The sequence below is a fragment of the Petromyzon marinus genome, chromosome 58, assembly GCF_048934315.1.
Source record: "Petromyzon marinus isolate PM22_M1 ecotype Great Lakes invasive population chromosome 58, UKy_Petmar_22M1.pri1.0, whole genome shotgun sequence".
NCBI classification, from domain to species: Eukaryota; Metazoa; Chordata; class Hyperoartia; order Petromyzontiformes; family Petromyzontidae; genus Petromyzon; species Petromyzon marinus.
In genome coordinates, this window is record NC_133724.1 from 2,368,610 (window position 1) to 2,390,803 (window position 22,194).

At 55.1% G+C, this 22,194-nt stretch overlaps 1 protein-coding gene across 1 annotated transcript in view; it reads right to left on the reverse strand.

Moving 5' to 3' along the window:
• Positions 1 to 13,855: 13,855 nt before the first annotated feature.
• Positions 13,856 to 22,194, reverse strand: part of RADIL (Rap associating with DIL domain) — an 82,801-nt gene continuing 74,462 nt past the window's right edge. The window contains exons 16-19 of the mRNA XM_076052788.1: positions 19,491 to 19,591; positions 17,878 to 18,082; positions 16,801 to 16,940; positions 13,856 to 15,141 (exon numbers count right to left, since the gene is read on the reverse strand). Coding sequence (XP_075908903.1) covers positions 15,051 to 15,141; positions 16,801 to 16,940; positions 17,878 to 18,082; positions 19,491 to 19,591 — 537 coding nt within the window. The 3' untranslated portion in view covers positions 13,856 to 15,050. The remainder of the gene's footprint in view (positions 15,142 to 16,800; positions 16,941 to 17,877; positions 18,083 to 19,490; positions 19,592 to 22,194) is intronic.

The window sequence follows — 22,194 nt, forward strand, 5'->3', positions numbered from 1 at the left end:
GTGTGACCAGGGTGGGTCCGGATGTCTTGTGACTCCTCCTCCTCCCCCCTCATCCCCCCCCCTCATCCCCCCTCCTCCCCATCCTCCTCCTCCCCCCTCATCCCCCCTCCTCCTCATCCCCCCTCCTCATCTCCCCTCCTCCTCCCCCCTCCTCTCCCCCCCTCCTCCTCCTCCCCCCTCCTCCTCTCCCCCCCTCCTCCTCCCTCCGCTCCTCCTCCTCCCCCCCTCCTCCTCCTCGCCCCCCCTTCTCCCCCCCTCCTCCTCCTCCCCCCTCCTCCTCCTCCCCCCTCCTCCTCCTCTCCCCTCCTCCTCCTCCCCCCCTCCTCCCCCCCTCCTCCTCCCCCCCTCCTCCTCCTCCCCCTTCCTCCTCCCCCTTCCTCCTCCTCCCCCCTCCCCCTCCTCCTCCTCCTCCCCCCTCCTCCTCCTCCCCCCTCCTCCTCCCCCCCTCCTGCCCCCTCCTCCCAATTTCACTTTAACACAGGGGCGCGAACTGTGGTTTGTGGGTTTGTGTGTCAGCGTTGATGCGTAGGGGGCCCAGCGGGCCACAATGTGTCTATTTGGTGTTTGAACATCTTAACACAACTATACTCTGGTTCTTTCGGTAAAGTCACGTAGATAAACAAAATAATAAAAGAAAACACGACGTTTCGGTCGCAACACAAGCGGCCATCTTCAGGTGAGAATTTTTTTTTTAATCTGTTGTTGCGGCCGCTTGTCTTTTATTTATTTTTTCTATCTACGTGACTTTACCGAAATAACCAGAGAGTATGGATTCCAGCAGTCACGAAAGCGTCAAATAAAGATTTAACACAACTATTTTATTGCCAAAAAAGGATAAAACATTCTTATGTCTTCATAAATTTTGATACTGGGAAAAAAGACGGTCCCATTGAAGTAACAAACTATTATTAAAAAATATTCCACCCAACAATATATTCCAAAATGAACCTTACATTCCAAAATCAACATTGTTGCAAATGAAAAAAACAATAATATTTGCGAAGTATGAAAAAATAATAGATTTTACCCTTTCTGGCAATAAAACAGAAGGCATTCAGATGTTCAAACACCAAACTGAAACCTTTTGCAAGGAAGCATCTCTGCATTAACCCCATATACTTGTGGTGAACATGCAAACACAAAAACATTATCTGGTAGTATGTAATGATGCATTGTCTTGGAAACTGATTGGTCCACACGAGAGACAGCTTTCTTTAGAGCCTGGTCTCAAACAGTGTTTTGCACGTGGTTAATGCACACACAATTAATTGCAAAAGGTTTCAGTTTGGTGTTTTAATATCTTAACAGCTAAATTTTGATTTAAAGCTTTCGTGACTGCAGTAATTCATATTCTTAGCTCTTTCGGTAAAGTCACGTTGAAGGGAAACAATAAAAATAATAAAATATATAAAACAATAAAAATTCTCACGACGTTTCGACCATAACACAAACGGTGATGATGACGACCGTTTGTGTTATGGTCGAAACGTCGTGAGAATTTTATTGTTTTATATATATTATTTTATTGTTTCCCTTCAACGTGACTTTACCGAAAGAGCTAAGAATATCTTAACAGCTGTTTTATTGTCATAAAGGGTAACACCTATTCGTGTCTATCTGGAGGTTTGCGGTGTCTCTCTCTCTCCCCATGGTCGCGTGGATTTTTCTCCAGCTCCTCCGGTGTTTTTAAATGGAAACCTTTTTGCAAGGAATCATCTCTGCATTAACCGCACACGCTACTTGTGTTGAACGTGCAAACAAAAACATGCTCCGATAATATTTGATGCAGTCTTTGAAACTGATTGGTCCACACCAGAGACGGCGTCCTTCTTACAAGGGCCTCGTCTCACCAGCGTCACACCAGAGGACGACGCCAAAAGGGCGAATATTCCCGAAAAATACGCAGCGTAAAACGCATTCTCCTGCGGAGGGAGCTGGTAGGAACGTCGGGTTGCTCGGTCAATGGCCAGGGTCAACAACGGCGGCACCACGTGGTGTATTCCGCAAATATGCCCGACTGTGAGGGCGGGCACAAGCCGGCGTGAAGGGTGGGGACCGAGTGGGGACCTGGGATGGTGGAGAGAAAAAAAAAGCTGTTCCTCAAAAAAAAGAGTACAATACCCACGAATTGGCCGGCTTATAATGTAGAGATTGAGAGCAGCTACATACTCCAAACGCACATTGTTGATTCTCCACGTGGAGGGAAAAATGTCGTGAAGATGGCCGGACGTGGTTGGTGGCCACCCACCCCCTCGTGTGTGACGTGACCGCCTTCCCCACCCAGCCCCTCCCCACCCTCCCCACCCAGCCCCTCCCCACCCTCTCCTCCCCACCCTCCCCACCCCTCCCATTTTTGAATGCACGACGGACGGACACAATAATCCCCTGTGGGCTGGTGTGAATGAATCCGATTGAGAGATCGGTGGTGGTGATGGTGGTTGTTTGGTGGTGGTGGCTGTGATGGTGGTGGTGGCGATCACGTTTGGCGAACCGCTTCACTCACCATGTGCTCTTATTTGCTCGTTAGAGACCCAGTAGAACATTTTGAGGAAACACAGTCGTTCAAGTTTGGGAGTTTAACACGTAGGCTTTCGCGACCAATATTATTCATAATGAACGTTTTTGGGTTAGATCGCGTTATTTATAAATGTGTCGTATCCCTCCACCACCCGACACGGCCAATCAGCAAAAAAGTGTCACGTTGACAAAAGACAAATAAATTTTGATTTAAAGCTTTCGTGACTGCAGGGATTCATATTCTTCGTTCTTTCGGTAAAGTCACGTAAGAACCAAGAATATTAAAGACAAATAGTTCACTGCTTTAGCCCACCGGTGTGTTGAAGAGTGAATCCACAACATTTACAGTTTTTTAGTACGACGTTTCGCTGGTAATTACATCCAGCAGCATCGGGCAATTCGCCAAAAGTTTGGGACGCCACGGTGGCGAGATGTTAACTACCTCGCCCGGAACACGGTGAGGTCGTGGGTTCGTTCCCAACCCGTCAGGACGCCTGCTGTAGATTTTGAGTTGACGGCGTCTCTCTTTGCCCGCGGTCGTGTGGATTTTGCTCCGGGTGCTCCGGTTTTTCCCTCCCACATTTCGAATCAACATCGCCACGCGTTTCGAGTTGTTTTGGCTGCTGCTGTAAATTTCCACGTGATGATGATGAGGCCACTTCCGTTGAGCTATCATTTGTGTCCCAGGTCGCGTCTGAAAAATGGAAATGCTGCCCAGTGAGCCTTACCTGGGTAAAGTAGAAAATAGTTACGTTTTAAAAATAAGAAAAGGTTTTACCCTTTCTGGCAATAAAACAGGTGTTACGATGTTCAAACACCACATAAATACCTTTTGCAAGGCATTAAGTCTGCATTAACCACACGTACTTGTGGAAAAAAAAAACATGCTCTGATAATTTGTGATGCATTGTCTTTGAAACCTGATTGGCCTACCCCAGAGGACAGCCTTTTTATGGCCTTACTCTTTGTTTTTTTTGGTAAAGTCACGTAGGTATAAAATAAAATAAATCACGACGTTTCGGGCGCAACACAAGCATCCGTCGTCAGGTGGGAAAGCGAAACGTCGTGATTTATTTTATTTTCTACCCACGTGACTTTACCGAAAGAACCAAAGAGTATGGATTCCTGCAGTCAAGAAAGCTTCAAATCAAGATTTGTATGGACTTGTCTCACCATCAGCGTTTAGACCAGTGGACATCAAAAGGCGAACAATAACAAAGACAATGGAAGTATCAGGATACACTTATTACTCCGGTCGAACAGTTATATCTATTGATTTAAAGCTTCCGTGACTGCAGGGATTCATATTCTTGGTTCTTTCGGTAAAGTCACGTGGGAAGGGAATAAAATAATAAAAATATAAAACAATACAATTCTCACGACGTTTCGACTGCAACACAAGCAATCATCGTTAGGTGTCAAAACCACAGCAAGAATATTTGAAAAAAATGATTGTGTTGCAGTCGAAACGTCGTGAGAATTTTATTGTTTAATATTGTTTATTATTGTATTGTTTCCCTTCTACGTGACTTTACTGAAAGAACCAAGAATATAGTTATATCTATGTAAAACCTATTATTGGTATTTTTCATCATTTTGAATACTGGCAAAAAAAGGTCCAACAGAGAGTATGTTCAGTTTGAAGTTTGTTTCTCTCGATTCCCAGATGTAGAGCAATCTCCCTGCAGTGGGTGGCTAGGGGGCGCTCTGCGCACGCGACCCCAACGCAGGTGCCGTGACCGCGTCCACACGCGATATTTAGAATACAAGGACTCCCCTCTACTTACGAACATTCGACTTACGAACTTTCAGACATACGAACAAACCAGTGCCCGTATGTCCAGTTGCAGCTGTTCGGACCGAGAGTCGTAAGTTCAACCGCCGCGCAATAGATGGCGGTGGTGGCATCTACATTTACAGAACGTGAAGATCCAGTGGCATTTACATCTGCAGAACGTGAAGATCCAGTGAAATCTACGTCTGCAGAAGATGAAGAACCAATGGCATCTATGTCTGCAGAACGTGAAGAACCAGTGGCATATACATCTACAGAACGTGAAGAACAAGTGGCATCTATGTCTGCAGAACATGAAGAACCAGTGGCATATATGTCTACAGAACATGAAGAACCAGTGGCATCTACATCTACAGAACGTAAAGAACCAGTGACATCTACATCTACAGAACGTGAAGAACCAGAGACATCTACATCTGCAGAACGTGAAGAACCAGTGGCATCTACGTCTACAGAACATGAAGAACCAGTGACATCTATGTCTGCAGAACATGAAGAACCATTGGCATCTACATCTACAGAACATGAAGAACCAGTAGCATCTACATCTACAGAACGTGAAGATCTAGTGGCATCTACATCTACAGAACGTGAAGAACCAGTGGCATCTACATCTACAGAACATGAAGAACCAGTGGCATCTATGTCTGCAGAACATGAAGAACCAGTGACAACATCTACAGAATGTGAAGAACCAGTGGCATCTACGTCTACAGAACGTGAAGATCCAGTGAAATCTACATCTGCAGAAGATGAAAATCCAGTGGCATCTACATCTACAGAACGTGAAGAACCAGTGGCATCTACATCTACAGAACGTGAAGAACCAGTGGCATCTACATCTGCAGAACGTGAAAAACCAGTGGCATATACAGTGAGGGAAAAAAGTATTTGATCCCCTGCTGATTTTGTACGTTTGCCCACTGACAAATAAATGATCAGTCTATAATTTTAATGGTAGGTTTATTTGAACAGTAAGAGACAGAATAACAACAACAAAATCCAGAAAAACGCATGTCAAAAATGTTATGAATTGATTTGCATTTTAATGAGGGAAATAAGTATTTGACCCCTCTGCAAAACATGACTTAGTACTTGGTGGCAAAACCCTTGTTGACAATCACAGAGGTCAGACGTTTCTTGTAGTTGGCCACCAGGTTTGCACACATCTCAGGAGGGATTTTGTCCCACTCCTCTTTGCAGATCTTCTCCAAGTCATTAAGGTTTCGAGGCTGACGTTTGGCAACTCGAACCTTAAGCTCCCTCCACAGATTTTCTATGGGATTAAGGTCTGGAGACTGGCTAGGCCACTCCAGGACCGTCTGACCTCTGTAATTACCAACAAGGGTTTTGCCACCAAGTACTAAATCATGTTTTGCAGAGGGGTCAAATACTTATTTCCCTCATTAAAATGCAAATCAATTTATAACATTTTTGACATGCGTTTTTCTGGATTTTGTTGTTATTCTGTTTCTCACTGTTCAAATAAACCTACCATTAAAATTATAGACTGATCATTTCTTTGTCAGTGGGCAAACGTACAAAATCAGCAGGGGATCAATTACTTGTTTCCCTCACTGTACTTCTACAGAACGTGAACAACCAGTGGCATCTATATCTGCAGAACATGAAGAACCAGTGGCATCTACATCTACAGAACATGAAGAACCAGTGGCATAATCTACAGAACGTGAAGAACCATTGGCATCTATGTCTGCAGAACATGAAGAACCAGTGGCATCTACATCTACAGAACATGAACCAGTGGCATTTACATCTACAGAACGTGAAGAACCAGTGGCATCTACATCTGCAGAACGTGAAGAACCAGTGGCATCTACATCTGCAGAACATGAAGAACCAGCGGCATCTACGTCTGCAGAAGGTAAAGAACCGGTGGCATCTACATTTAGAGGAGATTACACAACTTTTAAAGCCACTCCCCGTGTTTAGTGTACACGCCGTACAACACGTTTGGAATCGACGGGAGTAAAGTTGGACTTACAAACAAATCGATTTACGAACAGAACTCTGGAAACCAACTCGTTCGTAAGAAGAGGAGTCCTTTACGACGTTACCTCGTTATTCACGTTACTTGCTATGCGCGAATCGCGTCGGGAACTCGACATCGAGAGAGAGAGAAAGTGATGAGAGATATCTCCCCGTGGTCGCGCGGATTTTTCTCCAGGTCCTCCGGTATTTGGCTGCTATACATTTCCACACGTTGACGATGAGCCAAATTTGTTGACCTATGATTTGCGACAGCGAGCTCGCTTCTGAAAAAAAGCGAGGTAGCTGAGTGGGACTCTTACCGGGGTACAATAAAAAAAATGTTTCAGTTTTAATCGACACAGAAGCGCGCGCGCACCAAGAGAAGACGCACAACGGCAGACGTCCGGACGATATTTTATTATTTTTTGTACGCGACTGCTGATACGAACACAGCACCATTTACGCACATTTCAGACACTTGCATGGCGACTCCCCATCACCGTGGGTGACTTTCTGCACGAGCCGCCCGGCGATGATTAGCCGGAGATTTAAAAATGTCGAGAAAAATATAATTGACGGAATACAAAACAACAAAGGGAACACACAAAATTGGTGAAGGGAGGGGGGAGGGAGGGCGGGAAAGCATTTGAACCACATCTTTGTGTAAAATAGCGGAGTTTCTGTTTAAAATCATAGCGCGCGATAATACAAAAATCCCTCTCGCGGTCACCCACCGTTGCGCGCCGGCTTAAAAAAAAGCAACGTGGCTTGCGGGGGGGGGGGGGCAGTCAGCGAGACGCGGCGAACGGTGACCGCCGCCGCCGCCGTCGTCGTCGTCGTAGTAAATGATTCCGGTGAAGCCAGCGGTGACCCCACGGTGAACAAAGACAAAGATGCCCCCCACACCGCATAGTCTGTTGGGGCAAGTGCTGTTAGCGAGCAGCACCTACGACGGCCGGCCCTTGTGGCCCACCAGGGGGTGGGGTGGCCAGCACCACGCCCGACCGCTTTTGTCTCCGCAGTGGCGAAGTTTACCGCGCGCCGCGCCGGGTACTAATTTGAGGCCGAGTCGACCTAGGGGAGGAGGCCCAGGACCGGTGCAGAGCGACCACCGCGCAGGGGGCCCGCGCTGAAGGAAGTCGTTCGCGCCGCTCTCCCATCGCGGTAAAAGTGTCGGCAGATTTTTTATTTTTTTTTGGAACGCGCCGAAAAGCCGGCGGAGAAGATCCGCGCGCCGACGGGCAAAAAAAAAGTTTATTTTCGATCGGCGCGCGCCGCCAGCCGCCGGCGTGACGGGCCCCCGAAGACGTGGGGACGGCGACGATGATGAGCAATAGCTGCGGAGAGACGACACACGGAGAGATGCTGCGGAGAGACACTGGGGAGAGACGCTGGGGAGAGGCGCTGGGGAGAGACGCTGGGGAGAGACACTGCGGAGAGACGCTGGGGAGAGACACTGGGGAGAGACACTGGGGAGAGACACTGGGGAGAGACACTGGGGAGAGACACTGGGGAGAGACACTTGGGAGAGACACTGGGGAGGGACACTGCGGAGAGACACTGGGGAGAGACACTGGGGAGAGACGCGCGGAGAGACACTGGGGAGAGACACTGGGGAGAGACACTGGGGAGAGACACTGGGGAGAGACACTGGGGAGAGACACTGGGGAGGGACACTGGGGAGAGACACTGCGGAGAGACACTGGGGAGGGACACTGCGGAGAGACACTGGGGAGAGACACTGGGGAGAGACACTGGGGAGAGACACTGGGGAGAGGCACTGGGGAGAGACACTGGGGAGAGACACTGGGGAGGGTCACTGGGGAGAGACACTGGGGAGAGACACTGGGGAGAGACACTGGGGAGAGGCACTGGGGAGAGACACTGGGGAGGGACACTGGGGAGAGACACTGGGGAGAGACACTGGGGAGAGACACTGGGGAGAGACACTGGGGAGGGACACTGGGGAGAGACACTGGGGAGAGACACTGGGGAGAGACACTGGGGAGGGACACTGGGGAGAGACACTGGGGAGAGACACTTGGGAGAGACACTGGGGAGAGACACTGGGGAGAGACACTGGGGAGAGACACTGGGGAGAGACACTGGGGAGAGACACTGGGGAGAGACACTGGGGAGAGACACTTGGGAGAGACACTGGGGAGGGACACTGCGGAGAGACACTGGGGAGAGACACTGGGGAGAGACACTGGGGAGAGACACTGGGGAGAGACACTGGGGAGAGACACTGGGGAGAGACGCGCGGAGAGACACTGGGGAGAGACACTGGGGAGAGACATTGGGGAGAGACACTGGGGAGAGACACTGGGGAGAGACACTGGGGAGGGACACTGGGGAGAGACACTGGGGAGGGACACTGGGGAGAGACACTGCGGAGAGACACTGGGGAGGGACACTGCGGAGAGACACTGGGGAGAGACACTGGGGAGAGACACTGGGGAGAGACACTGGGGAGAGGCACTGGGGAGAGACACTGGGGAGAGACACTGGGGAGGGACACTGGGGAGAGACACTGGGGAGAGACACTGGGGAGAGACACTGGGGAGAGGCACTGGGGAGAGACACTGGGGAGGGACACTGGGGAGGGACACTGGGGAGAGACACTGGGGAGAGACACTGGGGAGAGACACTGGGGAGAGACACTGGGGAGAGACACTGGGGAGGGACACTGGGGAGAGACACTGGGGAGAGACACTGGGGAGAGACACTGGGGAGGGACACTGGGGAGAGACACTGGGGAGAGACACTTGGGAGAGACACTGGGGAGAGACACTGGGGAGAGACACTGGGGAGAGACACTTGGGAGAGACACTGGGGAGGGACACTGCGGAGAGACACTGCGGAGAGACACTGGGGAGAGACACTGGGGAGAGACACTGGGGAGAGACACTGGGGAGAGACACTGGGGAGAGACACTGGGGAGAGACACTGGGGAGAGACGCGCGGAGAGACACTGGGGAGAGACACTGGGGAGAGACACTGGGGAGAGACACTGGGGAGAGACACTGGGGAGGGACACTGGGGAGAGACACTGGGGAGGGACACTGGGGAGAGACACTGCGGAGAGACACTGGGGAGGGACACTGCGGAGAGACACTGGGGAGAGACACTGGGGAGAGACACTGGGGAGAGACACTGGGGAGAGGCACTGGGGAGAGACACTGGGGAGAGACACTGGGGAGGGACACTGGGGAGAGACACTGGGGAGAGACACTGGGGAGAGACACTGGGGAGGGACACTGGGGAGAGACACTGGGGAGAGACACTGGGGAGAGACACTGGGGAGGGACACTGGGGAGAGACACTGGGGAGAGACACTGGGGAGAGACACTGGGGAGAGACACTGGGGAGAGACACTGGGGAGAGACACTGGGGAGGGACACTGGGGAGGGACACTGGGGAGAGACACTGGGGAGAGACACTGGGGAGAGACACTGGGGAGAGACACTGCGAAGAGACACTGCGGAGAGACACTGGGGAGAGACACTGGGGAGAGACACTGCGGAGAGACACTGGGGAGAGACACTGGGGAGAGGCGCTGCGGAGAGACGTGCGGAGAGACACTGGGGAGAGGCACTGGGGAGAGACGCTGTGGAGAGACGCTGGGGAGAGACGCTGTGGAGAGACACTGGGGAGAGACGCTGCGGAGAGACACTGCGAAGAGACACTGGGGAGAGACACTGGGGAGAGATACTGGGGAGAGACACTGGGGAGAGACACTGCGGAGGGACACTGCGGAGAGACGCTGCGGAGAGACACTGCGAACAGACACTGGGGAGAGACGCTGGGGAGAGACGCTGGGGAGAGACGCTGGGGAGAGACACTGGGGAGAGGCGCGCGGAGAGATGTGTGGAGGGAGACGCTGCAGGGAGATGCGTGGAGAGACACGTGTTGAGAGTGGCGAGGAAAGCGAGCAGGCTCGGGCGCAGGGCACGGTTGTGGATGGGGCGGACCACGACGGCGGTGGTGGCTTTGGTGGCGGTGGTGGCGGTGGTGGCGGTGGTGGCGGTGGTGGCGGTGGTGGCGGTGGTGGCGGTGGTGGCGGTGGTGGCGGTGGTGGCGGTGGTGGCGGTGGTGGCGGTGGTGGCGGTGGTGGCGGTGGTGGCGGTGGTGGCGGTGGTGGCGGTGGTGGCGGTGGTGGCGGTGGTGGCGGTGGTGGCGGTGGTGGCGGTGGTGGCGGTGGTGGCGGTGGTGGCGGTGGTGGCGGTGGTGGCGGTGGTGGCGGTGGTGGCGGTGGTGGCGGTGGTGGCGGTGGTGGCGGTGGTGGCGGTGGTGGCGGTGGTGGCGGTGGTGGCGGTGGTGGCGGTGGTGGCGGTGGTGGCGGTGGTGGCGGTGGTGGCGGTGGTGGCGGTGGTGGCGGTGGTGGCGGTGGTGGCGGTGGTGGCGGTGGTGGCGGTGGTGGCGGTGGTGGCGGTGGTGGCGGTGGTGGCGGTGGTGGCGGTGGTGGCGGTGGTGGCGGTGGTGGCGGTGGTGGCGGTGGTGGCGGTGGTGGCGGTGGTGGCGGTGGTGGCGGTGGTGGCGGTGGTGGCGGTGGTGGCGGTGGTGGCGGTGGTGGCGGTGGTGGCGGTGGTGGCGGTGGTGGCGGTGGTGGCGGTGGTGGCGGTGGTGGCGGTGGTGGCGGTGGTGGCGGTGGTGGCGGTGGTGGCGGTGGTGGCGGTGGTGGCGGTGGTGGCGGTGGTGGCGGTGGTGGCGGTGGTGGCGGTGGTGGCGGTGGTGGCGGTGGTGGCGGTGGTGGCGGTGATGATTACCGACGCGCGGCAGCCGAAGGAGGGAACACGCCTGAGAGGATCACCGCCACGGAGATGGAGCGACGAGATGGGGTGAGTGAGATGGAGCGACGAGATGGGGTGAGTGAGATGGGGTGAGTGAGATGGGGTGAGTGAGATGGGGTGAGTGAGATGGGGTGAGTGAGATGGGGTGAGTGAGATGGGGTGAGTGAGATGGGGTGAGTGAGATGGGGTGAGTGAGATGGGGTGAGTGAGATGGGGTGAGTGAGATGGGGTGAGTGAGATGGGGTGAGTGAGATGGGGTGAGTGAGATGGGGTGAGTGAGATGGGGTGAGTGAGATGGGGTGAGTGAGATGGGGTGAGTGAGATGGGGTGAGTGAGATGGGGTGAGTGAGATGGGGTGAGTGAGATGGGGTGAGTGAGATGGGGTGAGTGAGATGGGGTGAGTGAGATGGGGTGAGTGAGATGGGGTGAGTGAGATGGGGTGAGTGAGATGGGGTGAGTGAGATGGGGTGAGTGAGATGGGGTGAGTGAGATGGGGTGAGTGAGATGGGGTGAGTGAGATGGGGTGAGTGAGATGGGGTGAGTGAGATGGGGTGAGTGAGATGGGGTGAGTGAGATGGGGTGAGTGAGATGGGGTGAGTGAGATGGGGTGAGTGAGATGGGGTGAGTGAGATGGGGTGAGTGAGATGGGGTGAGTGAGATGGGGTGAGTGAGATGGGGTGAGTGAGATGGGGTGAGTGAGATGGGGTGAGTGAGATGGGGTGAGTGAGATGGGGTGGGTGAGATGGGGTGGGTGAGATGGGGTGGGTGAGATGGGGTGGGTGAGATAGGGTGAGTGAGATGGAGCGACGAGATGGGGTGAGTGAGATGGGGTGAGTGAGATGGGGTGAGTGAGATGGGGTGAGTGAGATGGGGTGAGTGAGTTGGGGTGAGTGAGATGGGGTGAGTGAGATGGGGTGAGTGAGATGGGGTGAGTGAGATGGGGTGAGTGAGATGGGGTGAGTGAGATGGGGTGAGTGAGATGGGGTGAGTGAGATGGGGTGAGTGAGATGGGGTGAGTGAGATGGGGTGAGTGAGATGGGGTGGGTGAGATGGAGCAACGAGATGGGGTGAGTGAGATGGGGTGAGTGAGATGGGGTGAGTGAGATGGGGTGAGTGAGATGGGGTGAGTGAGATGGGGTGAGTGAGATGGGGTGAGTGAGATGTGTGCGTGCGCAGGCGCGAGAGACGGATCGTGGCATCGCAGGACAATAGCGTGTTTGGGAGGGCTCCATCCAGCAGTGGATAGACCGTGGCCCCTCGATGACGTCGACGAAGCGATGGAGCGATGAAGCGACCGAACCGGCGGAACACGCAAACGGCGTCGCAGGGACGGTGATTGATGGCACGACATGGAGGGAGGTGGGGGGTGGTGGGTAGGATGGGGCAGAGGGAGTTCCCTTCACGCAGCAGTGGATAGACCACGGCTCATAACGATGGCAGCGATGGTACAGTCCTGGAACCAGCGCCGGCGGGGCGCCTCCCCCCGCCCCCCTCCCTAAAACGTCTCCGATCAGCGCGGTTGGATACGTGCGGTGCGAACTGAAGTTCAACACGCGAATGTTACGTGGACAGTCACAGCGAGAGGAGCCCCCCCCCCCTCTCCCAACCGCCCCCGGCCCCCCACCCCTTTTCACAAAGACCCGCAAGGCAAATGCGAGATCGGTGGCGGGGTCGCTAATTTGTCCGGATTCTTTGTGGGGGTTTTACGTGCCGGGCGGCCACGTGTTGCTCGACCTCCCCGCACCACCACCACCACCACCACCACCCCCCCTCGCTATTTCCGGGGCGCCTCGTCCCGTGTGGCTACCCCCCCCCCCCCCGACGAGCGGCAGCTGCAGCGGGCCCACAGGTCCCTCTCTGCTCGCCGCCTCCCCCCCACGGCAGCTTTCAACGTGACGCGGACGGCGCTTCCCGCTCGGGAGCGGCCGCCCCAGCCGCAGAAATCCGCGACGGACCTGCGGGGCCCCGAGTCGCGTGCACGTTTTATTTTCCCGTTTCATTTGATGACTTTGGAGTTTTTTTTCTTAATTGCTCGCAGCGGCGAGCGCGGCGAGCGCGGCGAGCGCGGCGCGTGTCTCCCCCGGGGCCCGTGGGGGGGTTTGTCGAGCGACCGACGGCTTCGGTTCGGATGGACGGCAAAGTCACTTTTCATCGCGGGGCTCCCGGGGGACATGGGCGGCACGCGCCGGTGGCCTTCAGCGCAGCCCCCGCCTGACGCGCGGCCCCACCGCCCTTCCCGACAAATCGACAAAATGTGAGACCCCCCCCCACCCACATCATCATCATCATCGTGCTGCTGCTGTTGTTGTCAACCCCCCCCCCGCCCGCCCGCACCCCGACGGATTTCCTAATGCGTGGTGGCCCCTCACACACTGGTGGTGACACATTGGCAGTGCCCCCCTAACAGATCCCCTGGCCGGAAAAATTAGCGAAGAATGCGAACGTAGAGCGGCGACGGCGCGTATCGAGCCCCCCACCCCACAACCCCCACCCCCCCCCCACCAAAACGCCCCTCGTGCTGCCTGCGCCCGAGGGGGGTCAGCGGGGGGGGGGGGCGGCCGCATGGCCACCAGAGAGTCCGACCGCGTCTCTCCTCGCTCGGCATCTCCCAATTTATTTTTCGTCATCTTTATTTAATAAAAAAAAAAATCCCCCCCCCCCCAATATTCCAATCGCCGCCCCAGTCCAACGCGTAGTCGTCGTAGCAGTAGTGAGTCGTCCTGCTCGCGCGACCAATGTTAATCACGATGGAGGGTGGTTAGTTTTTGCTATTGTTGTTGTTGTTGGTTTTTATTGTCCGGTTTTCAACGCCGCCGCCGCCGCCGTCACCCGACGCGGCCAATCAGCGAGGTTTGTGTCACGTAAACAGAACGTGCCAATTCGTCACTAGCGTCAGCACACGCCGGTTGTGTGTTTGGAGAGTAAACCCACGGCGTTTACAATTTGAGCCTAACGACGTTTCGCTGGCGATCACAACAACCAGCTTCATCGGGCGAATTTGCCCATACCACTGCACCTCCGATTAACACGGTTGGCTACGTACGGTGCGAAAGAAGTTCAACGTACATACATAGAATCTTTCCTTCCCCGGCACCTCGGATTAGCATGGTTGGCTATGTACGGTGCGAAAGAAGTTCGAGAAACGTGCGTACAATCTTTCCATTCCCCCGCACCTGGGATTAACATGGTTGGCTACATACGGCGTGAAAGAGGTTGAACTTATAAAACATTACCAGGTGGCCATCGTCTGGCCACCGTTCTCTTCGCCGGCCGGCGACCCGCGGGCCTCCCGTAAAAGTGTCGACGATGAGTCGCGGGCGAACTGCCCTGCGACCGTTTGGGTCGCCGAATCAGGGACAGTAACGCGCCGAATACATACACGCACACACACACACGCGCACGCAGGGCGCTTCAAAAAAATGTTAACACTTACATGTGACTATCGTTTTGAAATGGAACAAGAACGGACAATACAATGTAACACGAGAACAAATGTGATGTTAATAGCGCCACAGAGTCAAAGAGTCTCCCGCTTGTTCGCCGTCAACGCGTGCCCGGAACCGTCTCCAGGTGCTCTCCAGGCAAGCAAACATTTCTCACGGAATTGTGCAGATTCTCCGAAGTGTTGAACGATTTTTCGTGAAAGCACCCTGCGTATGTGTGGTGCGATTCTCAGTGGGCAACTGCGAAACGAGATACAAAATCAATATTGCTTTAAAGCGAAGCCATCCTCCTCATTCGCGCGCGCTAAAACAACGACGGATACTCAGTGTGCAGGACTCGGGATTTCTCCCCTCGCCCACCACCTCCCTCCCAGCGATGCCTTTCTCCATCAGAAAGGCATTATTGGGGGGGCCTTCATCCAGCAGTGGATCGAGATTGACCGCGGCCGCCGCCGCCGCCGACGAAGACGACGGGAGGCGTGCGAGCGGACGCGGTCGCGCGGCCGGCGTCTAAAGTCGCGTGCTCTGCTTCTGCTTCTTCTCCACCTTGGCGATCAGCAGACGCACGCCGTCTCCGCTCGACCGGATCATGTCCATGGCGCTGCAACGGCAAACGGTCGCGATCGGGGAAATTCGGTCGCGATCGACGGTGACGGTGGTGACGGCGGTGATGGCGGTGACGGCGGTGACGGCGGTGGCGGCAGCGGCGGTGACGATGGTGGCGTTGACAGTGGTGACAGAGGCGGTGGTGACGGCTGTGATGGTGGTCGCGGTGGCGGCCACGCACGTGGCCTGTGACCCCTTGTGTCGGGATGTTAGGGGCGCCGCGGTGGCTGGGAGATGTTAACTACCTCGCCCGGTATACAGGAGGTCGTGAGTTCAATCCCGACCCTGACGCCTGCTGCTGTATATTTTGAGTTTGCGTGTCTCTCTCTCTCTCTCCCCGTGGTCACGTGGATTTTTTCTCCGGGTCCTCCGGTCGGAGCATTTGGCCGCTGCTGTAAGTTTCCCACTTGGTCCAGCCATCATTTGTCATACCCAGGTCATTTCTGAAAGAAGAACTACACGGGCCTTGCCCGGCAAAAATGTTAATAGTTTGTAGCACGTGTGTGGCCGCGCCGCGGTTCCAGAACCGCCCCCCGACCGTCGCGTCCCCCGTGCTGACGGCCCAGGAATGTCCTCCGGCTAAAATAAACCCTTCACTGAAAATGCGGCAGCCGGGGAGGAGGGGGGCGGGGGGGGGGGCTGCCACAGACTCACCTCGTGTGGGGGGGGGGTGGGGGGAGGCTGTTTCAGATTGCGGTCTCCTACGAGAGCCGATGGACAGAGCCCGGCTTGAACCGCGCGGGCTGCCGGCTCCCCTCGACTACGGTTTAAGCGCAACTCAGTGTCTGTGTGAGTCTGTGGGTCTCTGTGTGAGTATGTGGGTCTCTGTGCGAGTCTGTGGGTCTCTGTGTGAGTCTGTGGGTCTCTGTGTGAGTCTGTTGAGTCGCTGTGTGAGTCTGTGGGTCTCTGTGTGAGTCTGTGGGTCTCTGTGTGAGTCTGTGGGTCTCTGTGTGAGCCTGTGGGTCTCTGTGTGAGTCTGTGGGTCTCTGTGTGAGACTGTGGGTTGCTGTGTGAGTCTGTGGGTTTCTGTGTCTGTGGGTCGCTGTGTGAGTCTGTGGGTCTCTGTGTGAGTCTGTGGGTCTCTGTGTGAGTCTGTGGGTCTCTGTGTGAGTCTGTGGGTCTCTGTGTGAGTCTGTGGGTCTCTGTGTGAGTCTGTGGGTCTCTGTCTGTGGGTCGCTGTGTGAGTATGTGGGTCTCTGCGTGAGTCTGTGGGTCTCTGTGTGAGTCTGTGGGTCTCTGTGTCTGTGGGTCGCTGTGTGAGTATGTGGGTCTCTGTGTGAGTCTGTGGGTCTCTGTGTGAGTCTGTGGGTCTCTGTGTCTGTGGGTCGCTGTGTGAGTATGTGGGTCTCTGTGTGAGTCTGTGGGTCTCTGTGTGAGTCTGTGGGTCTCTGTGTCTGTGGGTCGCTGTGTGAGTCTGTGGGTCTCTCTATCTGTGGGTCGCTGCGTGAGTCTGTGGGTCTCTGTGCGAGTCTGTGGGTCTCTGTGTGAGTCTGTGGGTCTCTGTGTCTGTGGGTCGCTGTGTGAGTCTGTGGGTCTCTCTATCTGTGGGTCGCTGCGTGAGTCTGTGGGTCTCTGTGCGAGTCTGTGGGTGTGTGGAAGTGGTGAGTGCGCGGGAGTGGTGAGGAGCGTGCGGATGCGGTGGCGGTGCGGCCACCTCTGGTAGTCCACGCCGGCCAGGGTGGTGCCGTTGACGGCCAGGATCCTGTCGCCGGCGCTGAGCCGCCTGCATCGTGCCGCGGGGGTGTCGGGCACCAGCGTCTTGATGTAGATCCCCGGCACGCGCAGGCGCGTGTACTGCGCGGGGCAGGAGACAGAAGCACGGCACACACCCAGCGTGGCTCTCCAAATGCACTTCAGGGGCACCGCGTGCAAACTCCTGTCATTGAGCGCATAGCGAGATGTTTATCGCTATGCGAGATGTTTATCGGAGTTTATCGGAGTTTGCGTGTCTCTCTGTGCTGAGATGTTAACTACCTCGCCTGGTAGGCAGGAGGTTGTGGGTTCGGTCCCGACCCTGACGCCTGATGCTGTATATTTGGAGTTTGCGTGTCTCTCTCTCTGCCCGTGGTCGCGTGGATTTTACTCCGGATCCTCCGGTTTTTCCCTCCAAATTTAGAATCAACGTCACCACGTTTCGAGTATTTGGCTGCTCTTAATGTCCACGTGATGATGATGAGCCACTTCGTTGAGTGATCATTTGTGGCCAGGTCGCTTCTGAAAAAGAGCTACGTAGCTCAGTGGGTCCTACCTCGGACAATAAAAAAAAATTGTTTAGCCTGATCTGTATATTTTACCAAGTGATTTGTTTACCTTCATCATATTCTTTGGGCCTTTCGGTAAAATCGCGTAGATGGATTCAAAGAAAATAACAAAAAAATTACAAAAAAACTACGACGTTTCGATCGCAACACAAGCGATCGTCATCTATGTGACTTTACCTAAAGACCCAAAGAATATCAATTCCTCAGGTCACGAAAGCTTTAAGTCAACATTTACCTTCATCATGTTTCTGTATTATTGTTGTAACGTTCTCACCTGTCCCCGACTGTAAATCTGTGCGCTCAAAACAAGTTGCTTATCGCGTGCAAATACGTTGCGGCAAAATCATCTCAATAACGCACGTTTCTCAATGCAAGCCCACGACCTCCTGCACACCAGGCGAGGGAGTTAACATCCCTAGCCACCGCAGGGAGAGGGCATCACCGAGCGACGGACGTTTGGAGAAACTTACCATGCCGTCGATGAGTCCCATCCCAAGCCCCTTCTGGCCTTTGCTGAGCTCCACCACGAACACCTCGTCATCGCCCTCCTCCTCCTCCTCGTCGTGAGACCGCACGGCCGGCGAGGCGGTGGTGACCTCCGTGCCCTTGGCGCCGTCGCAGCCGCCGCCTGGCAGACGGCGCCGGGAGTCAACGCGGGGAACCGACGGGGCGCCCCTCGATCCCCGGCGACTCGGCGGAGCGAGATCGGCGCCCCCCCCCCCCCCGCCCCCCCCGAGAGTTCGAGCGTCGATGCGGGGAAAAAAAAGCGTCGCGCTTTGGACACCCGCGGGGGAAGTTCAACCGGGGCGCGGTGCGCTTTCAGAAAACGCTTCCGCGGCCGTCTGGAACGCGCTGTTTCCTTCGCGGCGTTAGGAAGCCGCTGGCTGCTACGCGCTTTAAGATCGTCATCCAGGTCGACGAACTCATTTCTCCGCGACTGCTTTTTGTGCCATAGTTAGTTGTCCTTCCCCCCCCTCCCGCCCCGCGCACCTCCGATGAGCGCGGCCGGCCACGTACGTTGAGAAAGAGCTTCAACGTGCGAGCGTACGGCAGGCGAGAGTCCGTTTCGCCAGCCACCCCCCCCCCCCCCACCGACGCCGCAACGAGTTGCTGCGCTTCACCCCGAGCGGCAGCCGGCGGGGGACGCCCGCCCCCCCCCGAGGGTTTTTCGACCGACGCGGAGATGGAGCGACGAGATTGGCCGGCGCGCGGCAGCGGGACGGCCCGCCTTTTAAATCGTCTCCGTTGAAGACCCGCTTCCTGACCACTGGCACGGCCGGCCACGCACGGCGCGAAAGAAGTTCAGCGTGCGTACGTACGCACACACACACACACACCCCCCCTCGCCCCCACCGCGGAGGACGGTCCGTTGAAGCGGACGCCGCAGAGCTCACCTCCGAGATCCCTTCCAGCCAAGGCCGTAATTATAGTAAATATTGGGGTGGGGGACACATGCCCTCCAATAATCAAATATGCTCAAAATGTCCCCCCCCCCAATATATTGCTATATAAAAGCAACAATTTGCTAAACCTTGGCTGCAATATCTGGACTTGTCTTCATATAACAAAGCAAACATTTATGTTTATATGATTATGTTTATGGTTGTACTTTATGCATCCCTAATCTCTGCCATTACATACAATGAAACAAGAAGAGGTAAAAATTGAAAAAAACAGAGCAATGTAATACAATAACACTATTAGAAATTATTGTAAAAAATAAATAAATAGTCATCCCACGTGTTAGTGCATTTTTTAAAATATTTAGGCATAGAATTTTATTGTTTTATTATTTTATTCTCATTCCACGTGACTTAACCAAAGAAGAGGAAATGAGTTTTCAAATTTAGATATTTTTCTGATTGGGGGACCCCCAGACCCCCTGGAAGATTTGGTCCCCCCCACCAATGTTGACTCCATGTCTACGGCCTTGCTTCCAGCGATGCCCACAGGCGCACAGGAACGCGGGCGAGAGGGGGGGGGGCGGCACCTTCCCCCCCCCCCCCCCGTTCGTCGTGCCGGGGATCGAACGCCGCTGACGGGGGGGAGGGGGGGGAGGGAGGGGAGCGAGGAGGAACCCCACGGGAGGGGGACGACGCCGCGTCCCGACGGACCGGGTGGTGGGGGTCCTGCCAGGTTCTCGCAGCAGGGGGCGCTGTTGCTGTTGCTGCTGCTGCTGTTTCCCTGTGATTTCCAATTTTTGAGTCATTCGCGCAAGGCGAATTTTTGCGGCGTTTGATTTTGTCCAAAACCGGTAAACATCGCACGCCGTTTTAATTTTTGTTCGCCAGCTCTGGGAGGGAAAGCGGAGAACGCCGAGGAGAACCCACGCAGAGCTGGCGGAGAGAAAAACTCCCGCACGGCGGCACATGGAGAGAGGGCGACCCCGGTCGGGGATCGAACCCTCGGAGGCCGCTGTGAGGAGCGAGCGCCACCGCTGTAGCGCGGTGGCTAGGAGATGTTAACTCCCTCGCCCGGTATGCAGGAGGTCGTGGGTTCGATCCCGACCCTGACGCCTGCTGCTGCTGTATATTTGGAGTTTGCGTGTCTCTCTCTCATCACCACGGTGGCTAGGAGATGTTAACTCCCTCGCCCGGTATGCAGGAGGCCGTGGGTTCGATCCTGCCGCTGACGCCTGCTGCTGCTGTATATTTGGAGTTTGCGTGTCTCTCTCTCATCATCATCACGGTGGCTAGGAGATGTTAACTCCCTCGCCCGGTATGCAGGAGGCCGTGGGTTCGATCCTGCCGCTGAGGCCTGCTGCCTGCTGCTGTATATTGGAGTTTGCGTGTCTCTCTCTCATCATCATCATCACGGTGGCTATGAGATGTTAACTCCCTCGCCCGGTATGCAGGAGGCCGTGGGTTCGATCCTGCTGCTGACGCCTGCTGCTGTATATTTGGAGTTTGCGTGTCTCTCTCTCATCATCATCATCACGGTGGCTAGGAGATGTTAACTCCCTCGCCCCGGTATGCAGGAGGCCGTGGGTTCGATCCCGCCGCTGATGCCTGCTGCTGTATATTTAGATCATGGGACCTCCCTTGGCAGTATCAAAATCACGAGAATAGGTTTTAGCCTTTCTGGCCATAAAACAGAAGGTGTTAAGATGTTAAAACACCAAACTGAAACCTTTTGCAAGGAAACATGTCACTGCGTTCAGCACACATACATACTTGTGGTGAATGTGCAAACAAAAAACATTCTCTGGCAGTATGTGATGATGCATTGTCTTTGAAACTGATTGGTCCACACGAGAGACAGCTTTCTTTAGAGCTCGGTCTCAAACAGTGTTTTTTGCACGTGGTTAATGCAGACACAATTCCCCGCAAAAGGTTTCAGTTTGGTGTTTTAATATCTTAACAGCTGTTTTATTGCCAGACAGGGTAACACCTATTCTTATATGTCTATCTGGAGGTTTGCGGTGTCCCCTCTCTCTCTCTCTCTCCCCGTGGTCGCGAGGATTTTTCTCCAGCTCCTCCGGTCTTCCCCCTCCGCATGTCAGAATAAAGATCGCGCGTTCAGCGTATTTGGCTGCCGCTCCACGTGATGGCGACGATAAGCCCGCTTCGTCGGGTTTTCAATTTGCGATCGCCAGGATACGCTTCTGGGAAAAGAGCTACGCAGCAGCAGCAGCTCAGCGGGGCCTTACCTGGTAAAGTTAAAAAGTGGTTTTTAGTTTGGGCACTTTGCCCCAGCAGTCGATGTTTTAGACCGCGCCAGTCTCATGCCAGCGGAGGCTTCTTCACTGCACCGGCGTGCCGGGCGGGTTGATTTATTATTTTGCCACGGCAAGTTCCCCCCCCACCCCCCCCGACACAATGGGGGCTCGGTAAAAACGTAGCCCGGGCCCTCACCAACTAAGACCGCCGGCGCAACTCCGTGTTGTCGGGTTTTCTGTCCTCCCGGTAGTCCGCTCGTAGGGTGCGCCGCCAGTGAAGCGTCCGCTGCCAAGGCGCGCGTGCGGGCACGTCGTTTGATGAAGCGGCACGGTGGGTTAATGTTTTTTTTTAAAATGAAAAACAACTTCGGTCCTGACGACGACGACGATGGGCGAAGGTCGGAAAGCTGAGACGGAGTTCGCAGGAAGTGGCAAACAAACTGCCCCCGTCGCGCAAGACCCAGCGAGGCCGAGGAAGACGAAGACCCCCCCCCCCCCGGCTCCAATCTATTCGCCCCGAAGCTTCTTCTGGGGCCACAACTCCTCAACCGCGTCCACTACTGCAGCAGCAGCAGCCGATGCGGTTACTTGACGACGATGACGACGACGACGATGATGATGATTTACTAACGGGAAGTTACAAACTCTTCGGTCAACGTGCGGCAAACTGCGCTCACCAGTTGCTGAACGAATTGTCCGGTTGCCGGAAGAATTCCGCCTGAGGTCGCACTCGTTACACGCAAGGTGCTCGCCACGAATGAACCACGATCACCTCGATGATGACTTCGTCGAGGAGCTATGAAGCATCATAATCACGCGACGCTCCGCTCATCCTCGCAGCAGCAGCAGCGGATTTTGGCTGCTCAGCCGTCGAACACCGCATCGTCGCGCGGCGCTTTCACATGCGCCGTCTGGAACGCTCTTCCGATATTAGGAAGCCACTGGAGCTGTGCACTTTTAAATCATCATCGTCTAGATTGACGAACTAACTTGTTTAGAACTGCTGGTTGTTGTGTTTAGTGTTTGTTGTCCTTCCCCCGCACCGCCGATTAGCGCGGTTGGCCACGTACGGTGCGAAAGAAGTTCAGCGGACGTGCGTGCGTACGAGTCTGTGCAAAAAAGAGCTTCA